General features: G+C 39.2%; 1 protein-coding gene across 2 annotated transcripts; it reads right to left on the reverse strand.

Moving 5' to 3' along the window:
* Window positions 1-555: 555 nt before the first annotated feature.
* Window positions 556-18,555, reverse strand: SLC17A2 (solute carrier family 17 member 2). Of its 2 annotated transcripts, XM_012508836.2 has the most exons (12): window positions 18,106-18,555; window positions 13,557-13,660; window positions 11,472-11,683; window positions 8,937-9,170; window positions 8,764-8,851; window positions 6,279-6,365; window positions 4,765-4,883; window positions 4,481-4,642; window positions 3,530-3,662; window positions 3,293-3,440; window positions 2,385-2,475; window positions 771-1,253 (listed from the first exon to the last, which is right to left on the reverse strand). In XM_012508836.2, the coding sequence occupies exons 2-12, from the start codon at window positions 13,582-13,584 to the stop codon at window positions 1,119-1,121; spliced, it is 1,437 nt and encodes a 478-aa protein (XP_012364290.1). In that variant the 5' UTR covers window positions 13,585-13,660; window positions 18,106-18,555; the 3' UTR covers window positions 771-1,118. The 2 variants fall into 2 exon arrangements, with proteins under 2 accessions (XP_003263286.1, XP_012364290.1); XM_003263238.1 differs by lacking the exon at window positions 3,293-3,440 and having other exon boundaries at window positions 556-1,253.
* Window positions 18,556-19,592: the final 1,037 nt, after the last annotated feature.

Genomic DNA, 19,592 nt, shown 5'->3' on the forward strand with positions numbered 1-19,592 from the left:
ACCAGAATCAGCTCTGTGTGAGGAGACAAACTAAAGGATATGTCTTAAGTGTTAGGAGCCAAATTAATTCCTGTTAGAGTTGACGCTGCCTATCTGAGTATCTTGGGAAAGTAAGAAAAACATGAAGAAGGTTAAATCATCTTTTTCTACGCTCAAAAAGAACTTCTCTTGTATGTGATACATTTCTATGCCTTGTATGTGATACATTTCTATGCCTTTTCTCATCTTGTTATATCTTCAATATTTTTCTCCCCCATATAAATTGTCATTTCACTTGAAGGTGTCTCTGTCATCTCTCTCCAATTTTCATTATATGGTCTAAACTATATTGCTATGCCTTCTGGAAGTGTCTACATTGCCTTCCTTCACATCCATTCTTCTCACAATACAAGCTTTCCAATTCTATCTTCTCTGTCCTTGATTTCTAAGTTAACCTCATTCATTTAATCTTTTATTGGTCATTTTCTCGTCATTAATATCTTGCAATTGGGCTAGGATAAATATCTGTTTAATCTGATGGAAATATCTGGATCTAAATAATTTGAAAATGGTCTATTTTATTTTAGCATGTAAATTTTAATAGAATTTAACCACATAAATAAACGTCCATGTTTTGCAATGTATAAAAAATAATAAAAACTTTAATTCTGGGGATTATAGCTTTACAGTTCTGATCGGTGCTGAGATCTGTAACATATGGCTACAATTCCAAGCAGATCTTGTCTGTATCCAATAACCTGCCCCACCACAAAGATATTTATCAGTGATCATTTTCACATGAATTTTTATTTATTTAGTACTTTCCAATGAGGAAAATTCAAAGGCCACATGAATTGACTTTTCAAGTTTGTCCACCTGTTGTCAACCCCGGGCGCATGCTAGAAACCTCTAAGGAGTATCTAAAAATTAGTGGTATCTGGGTTCTACCCCAGACCAATTCATTCAGAATCTCTGGAGTGGGTCCCAGGCATCAGTATCTTATAAAGGCTCCCCAGGGAAGACTAACACACAGTCAGAGTTAAGAACTGCTGAGTCTATGGTCAAGAATATGAAGATAAGTAAAAAATGTTTAGAAAGTTCATGCTCAGTACCACATTTAAGTTTGTAACTTTTTGTCCTCAGAGGCGGGTGAGGGTCCTCTCTTTGGCCCAGTCTTGAAGTTCTGCTTGTCCAAATGTGAGGTAAAATACCAGGCCAAACATATTGACTGCAGCAGACAGGAAAAAGACATTCCTCCAACCAGACTCAAAATCCTAGATGTAAAAAACACAGAAAAATGATCAATCTCACAAGTTCCTTCTACACCAGTTCTAGTAGCCCTCCAAATTGTGTATTGCAATGTTGATCACAAGGAATATAAGGAACAATGTGCAGTAGCTTAAGGAAGTTGATGAAACTATTGGAAACAAAATGGCCAAAATGCACATGGGGTTCTGAGTTGAGATGGTTATTTCTTTAAACAAAAATAAAATACACTAATGTTTTTCTGAAAATTTGGATTTCAACATATAATATTACTCATTTAAAATTATGCCTAAAATGGCATTGTGGCATCGTGTTTGTGTCTTCTCTGTTTCTTTGTTGTTGTTGTTGTTGTTGCTGTTTGTTTTGGGTTTTTTTGTTTTTGTATTGGCTGTTGACATCTATCACTACAACCCATCTCAATTCAATACGAGTTCTGTTTGGTCTTCCGTGTGACCCTCCTCAGAAAGCCCTACTAAGTCATTTCCAGCATTATAGTCACAGTGGATTCCTAGCAGTTTAGTCAAATATTAACCTGGGAACTTGATCACATAGAAATGTAGTAAAAACAAAACTTCTCTTTGTAAGTTGGTTCTTGTCAGTCCTTCCATCCCTGCCTGGGCCTGTCTTTTCATCTTCCTCACCAGCCTGCATTTCCAAACACAGAGCAAGCCTCCTTGCAATGTCTCACAGCCAATCTCTTTTCAGCCATTAAATTATCTTTAAACTGGCCTAGGGACACTTTGTTTCCCTTTTGTGATTTTTTAAAAATTGGATTAGTCTGAACATATTCTTCATGATCTTCTTCTGCCCCTCTGTCTTCATCTCTTGCTATTCCTTGGCATGTGTTATTCATTCTGGTCATAACTAAGAACTGTTTCATGCTCGTGTACCTCTAGGAAGTCATACGTGCTGTCTTCTGCACCGGAACAGCTCATTTTAATCAATCTAAGATCTATTCATCTTGAGAAAATAAGCTTATATTTTTCTTCCCCTGGGAAATTTGACCTACCAGAGTCTGATTTAGAGGTTCATGTAAATAGAGTAATTGTGTTGCCATCCAGATCTTGAGAGCACCATGTGTATCTCCAACACCTAAAACAATACCTGCCACTTGAAGATGTTCAATAAACTGGCCCAACCTGACTGATGAGGAATCCAGTGGCAGTGGAAGAGATGATTCCTGCGATGAGCCCAAATCCCCTTGAGATTCCCATGAGGAAACTTGCATATCTGTGGGAAGATGATATTATAAATGATTTTATATAGAAAGCCACTTACAGCTTCTGCAGCAACTCAACTTTAACACAATTCATCTCTAATGGCAAAGTCATTTTGCTTAATGCAGTTTTTCATTCACCTAAAGACATTCAGGGCAATGTCTATTTGCCAAACCTGAAATTACCAATCTACTGAGTCAATAACCAGGGAGCAATGCAGTCTTTCTAGGAACCACGTTTCTTTACCCCGGCTGCTCAGTGTAGAAGCCAGTTTGTGCAACGGGCAGGACACAGACTCCAAAGCCAAACTCCCCAGGTCCAAATCCTGGCTCTGCCTTTATGTGACCGTAGTCACACCATTTAACTTCCTTGTGCCTCAGCCTTCTCCCTTATAAAATGGGGATAACAATAGGACCTACCTAATATAACTGTGAGGATTAGATGTGTTGATATATGGCAAGTCTTGGCACAGGAGCTGGCTTATTGTGACTGTATATATATATATGTGGTAGCTAGCTAATATGAACAACACCATGGAAACTTTTCCAAATCACCTGTGTGTGGGCCTTTTCCCAGCATACACAGTTCAATCTCTGTTAGGGAAGCTTGGGAAGCTTTTTATCAAAATGATTACTGGTGAAGATTGGAAATTGTTGTTCTAAAAATGCCACATTTATTGTTCTAAAAATGGCCACAGACAGACATTTGTAGTTATTTGTCATTCTGCCATTAGTGCTTGTCAGTAACATTAAAGAGTTTCACAGCGACCACTGAGGTCTAACACCTCTGGAAGGGTCTGGAAGAGGGGAAAAAACAGGTAGAGCTCTTACCTGGGAGCGATATCTAAGGTGTTGATGATAAACCCTGAGTCACATAGGTTACTGGTCCCAGGAATAAGTATCAGCAAAATAATGGTTATCACGTAACTGGAGGCCACAAAGGGCAGGGCCACAGCACATATTGATGGAAGGAGGAGCCCTGGGCAATGAGGACATGCTGTCAGGGAACCCTCTGAGACCATGTGCAGAAAAGGGATTGGTTAAATGGGCCCACACGCTTATCCTTACCAAGAGATGAAAAGAGCTTTCGCACAGTGATCAATCTGAGAAGATTCCTGGACAAAAGGAAATCTGCCAGCTGACCTCCTAGAATTGTACAGCTTGCAGCAGCAATAAAAGGCAGGGAGGACAGAACTCCACTCTGAAGGAAGGAAGTTTATACAGAGTAGTTATAGAGATACATTAGCACCAAAATTTTTCAGTTACACAAACCAGCCATTAACTTACCCCCATGATACTGTAGGTTGTTTGGGGGAAAATTGGCATCCTTTTTCACACTAAAAGAACACTGTCTCAGATAAGACAGCCAGAAGCTGCATCACTCTGGGCTCCAGATAAAAGCAATATTAATTTCTCGGGTTTTTTTTTTTTTTGAGACGGAGTCTCACTCTGTCGCCCAGGCTGGAGTGCAGTGGCATGATCTTGGCTCAATGCAACCTCCACCTCCCGGGTTCAAGCAATTCTCCTGTCTCAGCCTCCTGAATAGCTGGGATTACAGGTGCCTGCCACCATGTCTGGCTAATTTTTGTATTTTTAGTAGATGATATTTAGTAAACCATATTGGTCAGGCTGGTCTTGAATTCCTGACCTCATGATCTGCCTGCCTCGGCCTCTCAAAGTGCTGGGATTACAGGCATGAGCCACTGTGCCTGGCCCAGCAATATTATTTCTAAAAGAAGCTTTGGAATCAGCTGGTGTGGTAGTATAGCATAGTGGTTAAGAATACGGATGCTGCAGTAGCTCTACCACTTAGTATTGTGCAACCTGGGGCAAGTTATCTCACCTCTAAGTGTCCCGTTTCCACATCTGTGAAAAGGGAATTATAACAATGCTTCTCTCAAGGTCATTGTGAAGGTTAAATTAATGGTTATATGTAAAGCCAGAATGTAATAGGTAACACAGAACTGTTTCTCCTTATTACCATTATCATTTTCATAGAAGTATAGGAAGTAAACTCACATCTCTGATGTTAACATGGAGCAGAGTACTGATGTACGTTGGTAGGTATGTTAGGATGATGGTGCACAGCCAGAAATGGCTGAAAAAACCCAGGAAAATGGCCCAAAGTGGTAGGCATGTGACCATCGCCTTTACGGGTACAGCTCGTCCAGGAGAACTGGGCTAAAAAGAAATACCTAATCAGCTTGAGTATTAGAGCAGCCAAGATGGTGCCTCTCAGAGGAGATCCACACCTTGCCCTAGAGGCCTCTGCATGGGCCACAGTTACAAGGTGTGCACTGTACCTGTTGAGCCAGTGAGGACACGATGTGCTCCTTTTCCCTAACACTTATGCACGGGTGATGCATGGGGTCATCATAAATCACTGTGAACCATAGGAGACAGCAGACACAGCCAGTGCTACCTGGGAAGAAGGGATAAAATTAGTTTTTAGGTAGATTTGTTTACTGGGGGAAGGGAGTTTCCTCTGAAGTGGCATGCCTCTCCCTTCTACATACTAATCAATTAATGCTTATTCTACCATAAAGACCTAAATGTTCCCATTCTTTCTTTCAGTCCTTCTACAAACCTGTTAAAGCTTTTTAGATATTACGTCTCAAATAGAAAGCCACCAGTTGTCAATGTCAGAGCCCTCTGGAGATAACATGAGCATGGCATTGCATAGCTGATTAATTACTGTAAAGCCTCCAATGATTACAGTGTTATGTATTTTAGGCAGCAAATTCTTAATGCACACATAAGTTGTCTTGTTGTGGAAGATCTGAATAGTCAGGATTGCAGTCATACATACACGAAACAACCTTCCATGAAATCATGTGTCAGGGAAAAATTTCCAATGCACATACAAGAGACAGTATTATTTGTATTCAAGCCATACATCCATTATGGATTCCCAAAAGAAATATTTCTGTACAATACCTGGTTAACATGTACAAACCAAAATAATTAGCATCATTAATGAGAAAGCCATTCAGGCCAGGACTATATTTAATGACACCATTTGGCTATAAAAACAAAATCAAGTGTAGAAAATTGTCTTATTATTGGAATTTGTTATTTGAAGAACATTCTATGTTAAAAGATTCTGAGGACTAGTTTTCTTTAAATTCCCTCTAATTACTGGATTCATTAATTCTTTTATTTTAAAGCTAAAAATCAGGCACCATGATGACACCCAAGTGATGAAAAAATAGAATGGATTCCTTGCCTCAAGCATTTCACAGTCTAGTGGAAAGAAAAGGAGAAATAAATAATTACACACCAACATAACCTAGAGTGGAAATATCATAAAGGAGAGAATGCCAGAATCTGATAGAGTAAGCCCTGGAAGGGCCCATGGGGAAGGGGACATTTGAATTGAGCTTTGCAAGATTAACTTGGTAGAGAACAGGTGAAAGGCATCTTGGGCAGAAATAATAATTATAATGAAATATGAAGACACACTGAAAATGTACTTCACTGTCTTTGACATCTTAACTGCATATAGCAGGCACTTCAGATGTGGTAGTAGAGATTCTGCAGAAGATGCTTGATATGGAAGGACAAGACTGCATCACAAGTCGGTGCCGTGTGAATAGTCAACTCCTCTACCTTGTGTGTGTGGCTTCCCAGAACCACCAGGAAGGTGTTAATCAAGTTGTGTGACTAGATTAAAAATGATACCAACCGTTGACATTTTTTATCATCTTCCATTTGATAAAGGATATTTTCTTTCATATAGGAAGAATGTGGGTGATGTAGGTGCCAAAATGGATGCTCGGGAAATGGAGGTGTTAGGATTTAAGAGAAAGTGACTCACCAAAGATGTAGAAGATAAAAGGCCAGCTCAAGGCCTGTGAGATTAGTCCCCCCACACAGAGGATGATGAAAGATCCAAATGCTGACCCTAAAGGAAAGAGGGAGAAAAACACTTATGAAAATATCAAAGGCTGAGACTTCGTGGCCTCCCTAAACATTGTCCCAACAGTGAGGTGGCAGACTTAGAATTATTGGGCAATGAGAGTATTTATTTCTGCTCACAGATTTTCCCAATAAAGTAAAATGATATAATTAAAATTAATAAATAATAGTAACACACCCTCTGATTCTTCAGTGGCTCCTCAACACCAATGTGACCAAATCCAAATCCCTTAGTTTGTCACAGTAACTCTCTGCTATCATAGCCCATTAGTATTTTCTTGTGATTACAGTTGCATTCTTGCATGATCTAATATGAGGCTAGGGGCAGGAAATGAAAGACTTAACAAAAATTGGTAAGATACAGCCTCTGCCCTCAAAGAGCTTCTGGTCCAATTGGAGAGAAAAATGTGAATAAAATTGATTGTCACTAGTGAAATGCCACGTAGGCTTTGGAAGTCTACATTAAAAAACAACAAGAAACATAATTCACAGAGACCCATAGTAAGAAATGCATTTTACAGGGTAACATAACACACACACCAATATACATAAACACTTGTACATACAACTACACACATATGCCTCAAACAATGGTTTCATGAATCGACATTTAACTTTACCATGTCGAATGCACTCCAACAATTTCTATTCTAGTCTATTCATTTTTTAAAATAATGATTTTAACTCGCTCAATGGATGTTATGCCTCACTTAATGGGTCCCAATCTGCAATTTGAAAAAAATGATGTAAAATATAAATATGATAATAAAACTACAATGTACGTGGAAGTATATCTGAGGATAAATTGATAATAATTATAAGATTTAGGAAGTTTTGGACGGGCACGGTGGCTCACGCCTGTAATCCCAGCACTTTGGGAGGCCGAGGCGGGCGGATCACGAGGTCAGGAGATTGAGACCATCCTGGCCAACACGGTGAAACCCCGTCTCTACTAAAAATACAAAAAATTAGCCGGGCATGGTGGTAGGTGCCTGTAGTCCCAGCTACTCGGGAGGCTGAGGCAGGAAATGGCGTGAACCAGGGAGGCGGAGCTTGCAGTGAGCCGAGATAGCGCTACTGCAGTCTGGCCTGGGCGAAAGAGCGAGACTCCGTCTCAAAAAAAAAAAAAAAGATTTAGGAAGTTTTTACATAAGCTATGCAATAGGATAGATGGAATTTTGGCACAAGGAACAGGGGCAAAGAACTTTCCAGGCATATAAACTAATGGAAGCAGAGCCAGAGGGAAGTGCAGTGCGGATCTATGTGGGGAGGAGCCAATGTCCAGTGCCACTAGAGCCATGCTTGCACAGGGGAGTGGAGTGGAACAAGGTTGGGGCCAGACGGCTGAGAACTTTTGTATCCATGCAATAAAGAGGTCAGTCTTTATAAGCATGAAGGAACACATTGAAAATTCTCAAGCAGGTGAGTAAAAATGCCCCATCTTTATTTTAGCAAGCTAACTTGGTTTTGGTGGGAAGAAGGTTGAAAGAAACCAGTCTAGAAGAGAGAGATCAGCAAATAGTATTTGCAAATAGAGGAGATGGTTACAACTATGATGGAAGGAAGCAAGAACGCAGGAGGGTTGCTTGAGGTAAAAGTCTGCAGGATGCAGCTGTGTAGTGGACCTAGGAGTGAGAAGCTGGATGGAATTAGTTCTGCTCTTCGGGTATATACTCTCAGCACGACAGGCTGGGGAGAACAGCAATGATAAAGCTGTAGAGGCCTTAGTAGGATCACATACCATGGAAAGGTAGTCTAGCATAGTGATTGAGAGTGTCTGCTCTGGGGCTAAAATCTGCATGGGCTTGCATCTCAAACCTACCACCTGCTGGCTATTTGTATTTGGGCAATTTTCTTAATCTCCACCTTCCTTAACTCCCTTCTCTGTAAAATAAGAATTTAAAATGGTGCTTACATGAGAGGGTTGTTGTGAGGATTAATGAGCTCATAATAGAATAGTAAAGAGCTTAGAATAATACAGAAACTTCAAACTCTTCCAGCCTGATTTCTCTCCTTACCACCTGGAGCTGTGGTAGCCTTAATTCTCACTTCAAAATCATTGCTAAGATGGTGTATATATAGTTTACTTGATCTTTTTCCATTTATGCAATTCTTAAAGGTTTAAACTTTTTCCTACAAGGCTTTTCTGCCTACTAAGGCTTTGCTGACCTGAAACCTAGCTCACAATGGTTTTTTCTATTTCTAAGCCTCAATGTCTTTACTGCACAGTTGCATCTTTCTTATTTGTGATGCAAGTGTCTTACATTGTTGAATTTTTCAGTAGCACTTTTTCTCCCTCTTCCCCAAACCATTTGATTCATAGAAGATAAGACACAGTGGGATGGAACAGATGACAAAGCTATGACCCATGTGTGCACACTTACCTGATCCTGCAATGGTGGTGAGCTTGCTTCGTTCAAGTGGAGGAGCCCACTTTGCCCAAATAGTAAACTGACCTGTCCACGCCATTCCCTGAAATGAAAATCATTAAGACCTTTGATATTTTGTAGAATTCAGGAATCTGGATCCCACCCAGAATGAGAAAGTATCTGGATACCTGGGCCATGCCCTGGACTGTCCGAACCACAATGACCAAAATCACTCCGAAGTCAGCAGCCAGTGGTGTAAAGAGGGTGAGAAGGGAAGAGATCAGCAAACCAGCACCAAGCATTTTTTTTGCTCCAAATATCCCTGCTAAATATCCACTTGGGATCAGAGTCAGTATTATCCCATAGTTGATGGAGCTAAAGATGATACCCTGAGTTTCTGGGCTCCAGTGATACACAGAGGCCTGGGGGAAAAATAGGAAAACTCTTTGTCAAGAAGTCCTGTTATGAAAATCTACTTTACAGTCAGAGTTGCTTGAGGTTGGTGAGACCCTAGTATAAAATATTGATTTTTGTTTCTCTCTATATTCTTCCTACCTTCCCAAACCACCAATTATACCCCTAATTTGCTTGTCTTAGAAGGAGAGAAAAACAGAAGAAATGAAGAAAAGAGGTAAAGAAAATGATTATATAGATGAATAATAGGAAGAAGTAAATGGAAGAAAACATTGAGAGATATTTCATCTGTGAAAGCGCTTCCTCTGTTTTGCTTCTAGTAAAAGTTGAGTAACATGTTGACTCTTATATCAAAGAATTTTTAAAAAACACACACAAAACTTTACTGAACTCTTAACCAAAATCAGTGCCTAATTAAAAAGAAAAGTGAAGTTTGGGAATTATGGTCTGCCCTGGCTGAACTGAGTTCCTAAAACACATATTACAAATGAATAAGATCACATTCTTCTGATATAACTCAATAAATAATTTGAATTATTTTTAAATAACTACCTAAAATGCCTAAATAATTATATAAATTACATTACCTGAATATTTACCTAAAAATAAACAGATTTTAAAATAAATAAATAAAATAATAAAATAAATACATAAATAAAATAGATTTTAAAATAAAATAAAAAATAAATGCAATAAGGCCTCTAAATATCTGGCATCATGCTATAAAGTAGACAGCCAAAGAATATAAAATATGAAATATTTTACCCACTCAAAAAAACTATAAATAATACAAGGTATATGATTCATGTGAGAATCAAGATTTGAAGATGAACATAAATAAAACAGCGACTTTGAGAGGAGAAAAGAATAATTTGGGAAGGTCCCAGAAAGGAAGCAATACTTGAGCTATCCCTTGAAAAATGACTATGATTTGTAGAAAGTCAAAAAGGAAAATTTTATCTCATCGGAAAAAATAGCAAAAGTGAACTTGTAGCATTTGGAAGAAACTAACAGGGACTCTGGCTTGCTCAGGGCAAAAACTTTCCATGGGTCATTGATAGCAGATGTGAGTGTGCTGAGAAGTAGGCCCAAATTCTGGAGGAACACAGCTTGTCCAGTGAACACTGCATGTTTGGCAACTTGAAGGTATCCAAGATTCCTGAGTAGTGAATCTACTCAGTGTGGATATGTAGACGGGATAATGGAGGAAAGACTGGAGACAATAAATTTATGTACTCATTGTAAATAAGCTGGGTCCAATGTAATAAAATCATTAATCATGAATTATAGGGATGACATGGGAAATGTACAGTACAAGATAATTTAAAGGATAATTTTTTTAATTAGGTAAATTCATGGTTTTCATATAAATGTAAAATAAACATACAACAAAGATTTTATTTAACTCATTGATTAATGGAGTAAGTAAGATGTTATAACTGGTTCAAAGGAAAACTGAAAGAATCACGCATAATACAAGCAGGAAGCAATGCTGAAATAGACTTTAAATATACAGCAGAGCCTGGTGCTGTGGCTCACACCTGTAATCCCAACACTTTGGGAGGCTGAGGCGGGTGGATCACCTGAGGCCAGGAGTTCAAGACCAGCCTAGTGAAACCCTGTCTCTACTAAAAATACAAAAATTAGCCAGCCGTGGTGGCACGCCCCTTTAGTCCCAGCTACTCAGGAGGCTGAGACAGGAAAATCTCTTGAACCCAGGAGGTGGAGGCTGCAGTGAGCTGAGATCATGCCACTGCACTCCAGCCTGAATGACAGAGACTCTATCTCAGAAAACAAACAAACAAACAAACAAACAAACAAACAGCAAAATTGGCTGATTCAACTGGAAGGTGAGTGGAGAAAAGTTTTAACTGATTTTTCTCTTGGCAAAATTTATTTGCAAAGCTATGGACAAGAATCGTTTGCATTTCTATTTGTTATATAGAATTTACAGGGTTATAAAATTGCTCAGAAACAATAAAAAAGGCAGAGAACTGTATAGGATTGAGTAACCTATAAGAATGTGCCCAGGTAATACCTAGTTTTTCACTGAAGACATCACATAAACTGTTCCATTTTTAAATTTTTCACAGTTAACTCTACAGTTCCCCCACCTTATAATCATAATAATCTCAATGAAATCTTATTTTTATTATAGAAGTAAGCAATGTCTCAAAGAAAAATAGTTCCAGTCAGTTTTAATTTGTCATTGGAAATGTATACTTCTATACTCCACAGAATCAAGATCTATGCCTTCCTTTCGAAGTTTTTTCCTCTCAACAAAGAGCCCTATTTTCCATCATACTTACCTTTGTATCAAATTCCTTGATGGATATGCTGGAGTTACTGAAGGCGTCTGCAACAGGCCCCTTAGTGGAGGCATTAGATAGACCATGCTGCTGAGTGGTGTTCACCATGGCGATGATCGCAATGCTCAGACTCACACGCTGGGTTATCATGGTGAAGTTTGAGAAGTGCATGATAAGAGCCAGCCCATAGCGTAATGAACAGAAATCTGGACCTAGACAACAACACAGATGTATGCAATGAGCATCCTAACTGAGACCCCTTTCTTTTCCTTTCTCTCACAGCTCGATCTGATAGAACTTTGGATGACATCATGAAGTCTCATTGTCTTTTTTTCACCAAAATAGCCAGCACTACAAACCCACTTTGTCAAATTATTTGGTTGGCTTCAAGACAGTGAATATGGGATCTTACAACTAAGTAAAGCAAATATGGCCATCTTTCAAGGGGGTAGGAAACACAAGATAAATAGAGAAAACCCACATGTAAGGCATTTATGTCATATTGCTCCAAAATGAAGTGAATGGGGATGACAGTGGCAGAGCCAGTCACATAACCTTCTCAGCATCAGTAAAATTCTCTGGGCTGTAAGTCAATAGTCCCATCTGTTATGCACATTCGTTTATCACAAAGCTTGAGAGTTTATACATAATGAGCTGCCTTTGAATTAAGGTATTGCACATCCAAGGATTCTCTTTTAATACATTTGAGAGATCGTACTTTAAATGAGCACTTCGACTAATTCCCTAGTGTAATGTCTACTTGGAAATGTTTTTGCTATGTGTCACTAGGTCCTGCCTTCACATATGTTCAACTAAAAAAAAAAAAAAATTACGTGGGGCGCAGTGGCTCACGCCTGTAGTCCCAGCATTTTGGGAGGCTAAGGCAGGTGGATCACTTGAGGTCAGGAGTTTGAGACCAGCCTGGTCAACATGGTGAAACCCCATCACTACTAAAAATACAAAAATTACCCAGGCATGGTGTTGCATGCCTGTAATCCCAGCTACTCAGGAGACTGAGTCAGGAGAATCACTTGAACCCAGGAGGCAGAGGTTGCAATGAGCCAAGATCATGTCACTGCACTCCAGCCTGGGTGACAGAATGAGACTCAGTCTCAAAAAAAAAAAAAAAAAAATTAATATGTAGAACTATTTTTACAAAGCTTGTAGGTGATGTGGTGCTGGTAGATATTCAATATATTGAAAGGAAAAATTTTTTCTTTAAAAGCATCCCCATAAAGTGGAACAACCACAGACCAATATTGAAAGGGTTCCCATGTGCATGATAGATTGGATTTTTCCTGCTTATTTGAAGAAAAGCACTAAAACGAAAGAAAGAGAAAACCTGTGAAGACACAGATAAAAATATAATGGAAGAAATAATTTTTAATGGCCAAAAAAGCTCACAGATAAGAGTGGTGGTCTGGGAAATAATTATTTTCATTTTACTGGGGGTTTCCAAGCTCAGGAGAAAGAGCCAGCCGCTTGGTGAGAATATTATAGTAGGGATTCATATATAGGTTGGTTTAAAATGACTTTCCCGGGCCAGACATGGTGGCTCATGCCTGTAATCCCAACACTTTGGGAGGCCAAGGCCAGTGGATCACGAGGTCAGGAGATCAAGACCATCCTGGCTAACACGGTGAAACCCCATCTCTACTAAAAATACAAAAACTCAGCTGGGCATGGTGGTGCGTGCCTGTGGTCCAAGCTACTCGGGAGGCTGAGGCAGGAGAATCGCTTGAACCCGGGAGGCAGAGGTTGCAGTGAGCCGAGATCGCGCCACTGCGCTCCAGCCTGGGAGACAGAGCAAGACTCAGTCAAAAAAAAAAAAAAAAAAAAAAAAAAGACTTTCCCAAAACTTATTCCACTCCCTAGATCCCAGGATTTATTGCTTATTTGGCTTAATTTCTCACAGATGACTTCGTGGGGCTAAGGAAAAAGCAACAGGATCAGGGGCTGGAGCTGGCTCCAATGTTACACTGGGAGTATCTTTACAAAGGGGCAGTGTGATGCAGAGATGTGTAAATGTGTCGGAATAAGCTTCAGCTTATTAACATAGCCTGCAAACAAGAGCAGTGGCTTTACCTTTCCTGGTGGCAGGCTTCCCGTCCATTTAGCTTCTGTGGGAAATGGTACCACGCTTTGTGGTGGAGTTTCCCTGAATCTCTTTTACTACGACAGTCTTTTATCTATGGAGAAAACATAATCCAAAACATAATACACAAATAATTTCCCCTTGTTAATGTTGCCTCCTCTTAGCATCAGTAAAAGTTTTGACCCAATACAGCTCTATAACTTACATTTTATAGGGCACTACTGGTATGCTTTTGGTTACAGGATTGTTAAAAGGAAATCTGGCTATAAGTTCCAGCTGTGTGACCTAGAGCTCGTCATTTAAATTCTCTAATCATTTCCTCATCTGTTCAATAAAGATAAAGCTCCTTTCTGAGTGCAGCTGGAAGAATTAAATGAAAAATTGCATGTACTTTATCAAACCACAGAGAAGCATGCAAAGGTGAAGAGTAGTATTGCTTGTAGCAGACCATAAGACAGGACAATTAAACTAAGCTCAAGAGCTAAGGAGGAAGGTTCCAGAGCGGTCTTTCCTTTCATTCTGATGGTGTTTCTCTCCCCTCTGTACCAGCAGAACAATGTTCCATGTGCCTTCGAACATGAAGCATGACATTACATAACACTAATATGTATTACACTTAAAGGTTTAAAATGTTTATTCTCATCTTTGCTACACACAATGTGGACACTTGATTGGACTGATAAAGTCTTCATGTCACCTAGAAAATTATAATGAACAGGAACTTCTTACTACAATTGTGAATAAATCCAGCTATTGTGACAGGCAAAGAGAATTCATGGCTCTAAATATGGACATGTTTAATTTAATATTTGTACACTAATCAAATTATCTCTGGGGATGCATACATTTGTTTCTTTTAGGAAAAATCCATATCCTAAGAATATCATCAATTTTCCATTCATTCCTAAATTGAAGCTTCTATGACTTTATTTTTTAAATTGTTTAAAATCCTTCAAGACATTTGAAATTTCTATGACTTTAAAAACACATGTATCGGCCGGGTGCAGTGGCTCACACCTGTAATCCCAGCACTTTGGGAGACTGAGGTGGGCAGATCACTTGAGGTCAGGTGTTCGAGACCATCCTGGCCAACATGGTGAAACCCCGTCTCTACTAAAAATACAAAAATTAGCCAGGTGTGATGGCACACACCTGTAGACCCTGCTACTAAGGAGGCTGAGGCAAGATAATTGCTTGAACCCAAGAGGCAAAGGTTGCAGTGAGCCAAGATCGTGCCACTGCACTACAGCCTGGGGGACAGAGCAGGAATCCGTCTCAAAACAAGCAAACAAAAAAACACATGTATCAAACTTATATTTTATCATTCAAGGCTTTGCACTGGTTTTGCACACAAAATTTAAAAGACTTGTCCATACTTTAAAGATATTCATAATTTGTGACCTTAGGATGAAGGATTATAAAGAAAGGCATAGATGAAAAATTGTGTCCAAAAATATCCTTTGTTTTTGGATACAGTTTGGATCCTTTGTTTTTGGATATCATGACCGCATAATGTTAGAGATAAATTAACCTAATAATGAGAGTCTGGCAAGTCAATTAGATAGATTATTGTGATGGAAGCTATTTTAAAATGTTTTCAACAATATTGAATTACATTAGAAAAATGCTAGTACTCTAGTGTACAAAGCAGGATACGCTGTGCACATCCACATACTGATTATTCCATATCTGGAATAGAAACTGATTCACACAAGTGCCAGTGATGACTATTTCTGGGTTACAAAACAGGATGGTCACTTCATTCTTTATGATTTTCTATATTTACCAAGTGATTTTGTAAATAATTAGTAGATACTCATTTTATATTTAGAAGTATCTAAATGTATTTAAAAGAGCAATAATTGGACTTCATCAGCATGGCAAGTATAGTTTTCTGCTTTCCAAATATCTCTAGAATTCTGGGAATAATATCTCTCGAACTAAATTTTGAATTTTGGGTGTTTGGGGGTTTTATTGTTGTTGTTGTTGTTGTTTTGTACAATGGACCCAAATGGAGGCCCAATTGCTAGTAAGATCAGGTCAGCACCAGGACAGATACTGGTTGTTGCTCTGCCTTAGAAAGCCTCCAAGTCTTGCTAACATCTGGATATCAGGTGTTCAGCTCATTGCTCTACACTCAGATCCTAGCTGAAGTCATCTGTGGTCAAACCCAGGGTTTGGACCGTTTTCTATTTGATTTCACTTTTTATGCAAGATCCCATGGCTTGGCTGAAGGCAACTCTTTAACTGTACATGCAGCTGCAATTATTTACACTCCACTTAAAGCTTTCCCACCAACTTCTCCAATCTTATAAACACTGAAAGCTGAAAGAGACTCAGAGATCCTCTGGCCCAACTGTTCATTTTATTGATAAGAAAATTTGTGTACAGAAAATTTGAAAAGTTGCCTGAAACCACATGATGCACAGAGCCAGCACCAGATCCCCTAATGCCTAGACTGCTGCTTGTTCTACCTATTAATACAACTTCCCCTTTATTTTCATAATATTTTAAGCACAAGCTTAAAACTCAATGGGGTAGCTCCATTTTGAGGTATTATAAAGGAGAATTTGTACATTTTAAATCAAGTTTTAATCATTTATTCTAGAAGGAAATTTGATAATGCAAAATACTTTTGAGTTGAGTTTTGAATATTAAACATAAGCACAACAAAACTACTTCTCCTTGCTCTTTATGCTACTGGAATTGTATCACAAACCCGTCACTTTAGTTTTTCTACCCATTCTCTGTTGCTATCTAATGAGAAAGGATGAAAAGTCCTACTCAAGTTTTATGGTTTCAAATGCTACTTTGATTTTGTATCAATAGGTAATTTCAGTTCTTCATTTCCTATTTTCCTTTGCATGAGACGAATGCAGAAATCAGGCTAACATACCAAACCATCCTAAACTGAGGTCTTTCATAGTAATGGGAAATGTTTTTCCAAAATAAGCACAGAAGCTAATTAAATTATGGAGGCTGAAAACTGGCATGGTTGATATGTACTTGGAGACACTGGAATAATTATTAGCCTATTTGTAAACAACTGAGAGCATGTAACAGTGTCAGAACCCTTCCCTTTAAGGAGCTATACCTCTAAAAAAAAATTGTGAATTCTAGTGCCAAAGTTTTAAGTAGACACAGAAAAATGAATTGAAATTAAGTTAAAGGAAAATGTTATATTAAAAAAAATTACCTGACACAGTATAGGTTGAATTTGAGAAAAAAATCAATAATGTAAATATTATGGTATATGCATAAGCAAAAAAACAGGTTTTTCCCTTTTTTTAAGTCTAGAACTCATGATTTTATTATAATGGTCATTAGATTGCTCTTAGATTCTCCTAATATCCAGCCTGTCTTGCATCATCTCTGTTAGCCCAGAGTCCTAGTTTACTCAGAGTAAATGTTACACCTAGATCAAAGAGCATGAACCTGAGGTGGGAAGATATTCAAGGACTGAATTCTGCTCTGACATTCCCAAGTTGAGTAAACCAGGTAAAGTTTCATAAACTCTTAGGGCCTTCACTGTTTCATAGGAAGAATTGGGATAATGTTACTTCACTGGGCAGTTTGGAGTGAAAACAAAGGTATGAGACATGCCTTGTAAATTGCAAAGTGTTATACGTTGTATAATATTCTAGATACTAGCAAAAGCAATAATAATAAACAGTCACAATATTGGCAGTCTGGCCCTCTCAGATCCGTAAGTACAGGCCTACAGCAAATGAAATATATTTCTATAAAAGTGCCTTCGATTGGTTATTAAATTGGTTTTAAATGCTTCTTTTTTAAAGTGGATTCTTCTGGCCTGGAATCCACAAGATGAGTGGGGAGGGGTTCACTAGAAAACATAGGAAGAAGCAATTCCTTCAGTGTTAGAAAAACTGAGGGCCCTCCCATCATCTGCCTATCTTTCTGAGAAATTGGTGCTGACCACAATGTCCCTGGGTGCCTTTTCTTAGATGTACAGTGAGGGCAACAAGCTGGGTGATCTCTACAAACATACAATTTTCTTGCCTTCAGTCTTATTCATAACTTTGGTCATGTTCTCCTTTTCTTTTATTATTATTACTTTTTTGAGACAGAGTCTTACTCTGTCACCTAGGCTGGAGTGCAGTGGTATGATCTCAACTACTGCAACCTCTACCTCCCGGGTTCAAGCAATTCTCCTGCCTCAGCCTCCTGAATAGCTGGCACGTGCACTACGCACACGCATAGGTGCACGCGCCGCTATGCCCGGCTAATTTTTTTATTTTTAGTGGAGACAGGGTTTCACCGTGTTGGCCAGGCTGGTCTCAAACTCCTGACCTCAAGTGATCTGCCCGCCTCAGCCTCCCAAAGTGCTGGGATTACAGACGTGAGCCACCGTGCCCGGCCATGTTCTCATTTTCCTGAGAATCCATTTCAAATTCATATAAAAGTCTGAAAAGACTCGTTAGCCACAGTCCCACACACAAATCTTGTCAGTTCTGATCAGTATTTCATTCCACAGCCAATCCCAGTCCGACTAATCACAGCATCACAGTTAATACTCACAGCGTCCTTGGAGAAATGACCATTGTCCACAGTGTCCATTGGTACCAGTGGCTTCTCAAGCCTTGCCCTAGGGTCTTCATTGAATCAGTTATCTTTTTCAGAAAGTCTCTTCATTTTGGAATTAGGCAATATTACCAGATGGAGATCCTTATGTTGCTGTTAATGTCTTTTCTCTGACTTCTCCTAAAACTGTTCCCTCCCCTTAATGGACCTTTGTTAAGTTAGTAATTATCCTGCTACCCAAAAAGAAGAAAAGCACTTACCTTCACCATTAAACCAGTATTTTAAGCCCTAGACTATAAGGCTAACTTGGAAAAGGAGGGAGTTTTCTGTCCCTTCTTCCCTTTCAAATACTTTTGCAGGGTTTTACAGGGATAAATAGTAAGCCACTTGGCAGTCAGACAGCAACAGGTTTGGCCCCACTTTCTCAGAAAGCCTCGGTTTGGTTTTGCCGCTTAATTTTTAACTTCAAGTTCTCACTGTTAGAGTATCACAAAAGATGTCATCGTGTGTTTCTGCTTTGAACTGTGCATACAACCATTCAGTCAACCGACCTTTTTTTCTGAAAGCAAGGGGGCATGGTGTGGAAGAAAGGGCAGGGCTCCTGAAATCAGAGATGGAGTCAGACCCATATTCACTTCCTAGTGTTTTCCCTGAGCTTGGACAAGTCACTGAACCTCTTTGAACTGGCTTCCGCTTTAGTAAAGCAAGGATTGTGATACTGTACTCATGGGGTTATTGAACAAATGAAATACATATTCTAATTGGTAGTAGCTCCTCAATAAATGAGGTGTTCATTCCTCTTCAGGAGTTCAGTTAAGTCAGCTAGATTTTCCATACGCATTTGGTGCCCACAGCCTAATGAATGTGAACTGTGACTGCCCTGGCAACTTCCCAGGAAGCTGCCTTGTACCCCTCCTTCCTGTTTCATATCATACACGTCTTCCCTAATCCAGTTTCTGCTTGGCTCCCGACTCTTGGAATTGTGTCATATTTGTAATTATTAATTTTGAGACTGTGGTTGCTATTGGATCTTCCTAATGTGACGCAACCCTTATAAAATGAAGTGAGAGCCTTCCCTCTCTGGCTTATCAGCGTCAAACTTCCTTAATTGAGTTCCACCATCCTAGTGAGTCTCACCATACTCCCGAAATAACCTGCTGGAGTAGGCTTATCCTACTCAACTCCTCAGATCTCTGTATTTAATTCTATTTTATTTCTGTTGTAGTAAATTACCACAACTGTGGTGGCTTGAAACAACACACAATTATTTATTTATTTACAGTTCTAAAGGTCAGAAGTCCAAAATGGGTTTCACTGAGCCAAAATCAAGGTACTGGCAAGGTTGTGCCCTCTCCAGAGGCTTTAGGGGAAAGGAAAATCCATTTGTTTTTCTCTTCGGCTTGCAGTGACCACTGCATTTTTTGGCTCTTGGCCCTTCCTCCACCTTAAAGCCAGCAGTGTAACATCTTCAAGTACTTTTCTCT

The sequence above is a fragment of the Nomascus leucogenys genome, chromosome 8 (assembly GCF_006542625.1).
Source record: "Nomascus leucogenys isolate Asia chromosome 8, Asia_NLE_v1, whole genome shotgun sequence".
NCBI classification, from domain to species: Eukaryota; Metazoa; Chordata; class Mammalia; order Primates; family Hylobatidae; genus Nomascus; species Nomascus leucogenys.

Coding starts and splice junctions, on each gene's coding strand:
- SLC17A2 (XM_012508836.2), bottom strand. CDS start 13,584: ATGGACGGGAAGCCTGCCACCAGGAAAG. Junction 6,366..8,763: donor CACCACCATTGCAGGATCAG/GTAAGTGTGCAC, acceptor TCTTTCCTTTAG/GGTCAGCATTTGGATCTTTC. Junction 2,476..3,292: donor ACCTTAGATATCGCTCCCAG/GTAAGAGCTCTA, acceptor ATCTTCCCACAG/ATATGCAAGTTTCCTCATGG.